This window comes from Nicotiana sylvestris, chromosome 7, assembly GCF_000393655.2.
Source record: "Nicotiana sylvestris chromosome 7, ASM39365v2, whole genome shotgun sequence".
Taxonomy (NCBI): domain Eukaryota; kingdom Viridiplantae; phylum Streptophyta; class Magnoliopsida; order Solanales; family Solanaceae; genus Nicotiana; species Nicotiana sylvestris.
In genome coordinates, this window is record NC_091063.1 from 154,031,761 (window position 1) to 154,033,601 (window position 1,841).

Sequence of the window (1,841 nt, forward strand, 5' to 3'; positions counted from 1 at the left end):
GTATCTCCCAAATAACCCCCCAGTACTCGGGTTAAGTTTTTGTTGCCCAGATGACTCATCTACTCCCCAATAAAGAGGGTGTTTCTCTTCCATATGCCTACGAAGTTGACCTGTTCCCCCTCCTTTATCGAGCTTATATTTATAATGTTCACTACAAATTTTACATTTTACATAATTTTTTTGATCTTCTAGTCTTTCAAAAAATATCCAACACTTACTTCTTAATTATCGATTCTTCTTAATAGGGAGAGGAGGCCTAATTGTTGCACCCCTAACATTTTGAGTTTGACTAGCATTCCCAGGTGTAGGTGGTGGTGTTTCAAGATTATCGGGTGATTGAATATCATCTAAATCATCATCTACACAAACAATTTCTTGCATTCGCTCATAATCTACATTTAAATTTTCAGGTGAACTTTCAAAAATATGTGTAAAGCTACTAGAAGAACCAACACCACATCTTGTTCGTTTGGAAGTTTTCTTACCACCACCTCTTGTTCTTTTGGAAGTTTTCTTACTACCACCTCTACTAGTGCACGATTCTTTGGCCGCTCTAAATAAATCCATTATGTAAATTAAAGTAAGAAATTAAATTAAGAAATTAAATTAGGAAACTAAATTAATAATTCTAAATAATAAAATAAGTGTACACCAAATAAGAGAAAGAGATGAAACGAGTGTACCGGGATTCCGGATGCTGCACTAATTTTGAATTTTTGATATCAAAAATCAAACTTCAATTGATAGACCGAAACTTGATAGTTGATACTTTATACTTGAATACTTGATACTATACTTCACTTGAATACTTGATATTTGATAATAATAATTTTGTAATGCTTAATAATAACATGAATGAACTAAAATATATAGGAAGGAAGTTCACATGGACAAATAATCATGTGTGGAGTAAGATTGATAGAGCCATTGTCAATGTAGAGTGGATGACAACAATGAAGCAAATGGAAATAATTGTGATGGAACCATTTATATCTGATCACACACCAATATGCCTTCATTTGGAGGAAGCGAGGAAGGAGGGGCCTAAGCCATATAGATTCTATAACTATGTAGCTGAGCTGCCAGAATTTCTAACAGTGGTAGAACAAGCATGGAATACAACTACAAAAGGGCAAGGAATGGAAAAAGTGTGGCAGAAACTTAAAGCAGTAAAACAGGAAATGAAGAAGATGCACACAGTAGAATTTAAAAATGTTAGAGAGACAGTTCAATTAATAAGGAGACAACTTCAGGAGACACAAGAACAAATGCATGATCCAAACTATCAAATAGGTTTGGCTGATATAGAGAAGGAACTAAGAGGCAAATTGGAGAAATGGGCAATGATAGATGAGAGCATAATGAGGCAGAAGTCTAGATCAAAATGGTTGAAACCGGGGGACTCAAATAGTGCTTACTTCTATGCATGTTTGAAAAATAGGACTTCTATGAACCATATCAAATCCCTTGTTGATCAGTATGGAAAGCTATTACAGAATGATCAAGAGGTGCAACAAGAAATTGTAGGGTTCTACAAGAAGTTACTAGGAGATGCAGCAGAATAAATGCCAGTGATTAATCCAACAATAATGAAGAATGGAGCAATACTGACAAGAGAACAGCAGCTGAAGCTAATAGAACCAATCACCACAGATGAGATATGTAATGTTGTGAACAACATAGATGATAACAAAGCCCCAGGCTATGATGGTTTCAATGCTTGTTTGTTTAAGAAAGCATAGACAGTTGTAGGAGAAGAAATAATCAAAGCAACAAAGCAGTTCTTTGACACTGGAGAGATCTACAAGCCTATAAACTGCACTGCTGTGACATTGATTCCA

The 1,841-nt window shown here is 35.2% G+C and overlaps 1 protein-coding gene across 1 annotated transcript; it reads left to right on the forward strand.

The window, feature by feature from the left end:
• The first annotated feature begins 851 nt into the window (after positions 1–851).
• Positions 852–1,565, forward strand: LOC138873979 (uncharacterized). Its single transcript, XM_070152475.1, has one exon. The coding sequence runs from the start codon at positions 852–854 to the stop codon at positions 1,563–1,565; it is 714 nt and encodes a 237-aa protein (XP_070008576.1).
• Positions 1,566–1,841: the final 276 nt, after the last annotated feature.

Coding starts and splice junctions, on each gene's coding strand:
- LOC138873979 (XM_070152475.1), top strand. CDS start 852: ATGAATGAACTAAAATATATAGGAAGGAAGTTCACATGGACAAATAAT.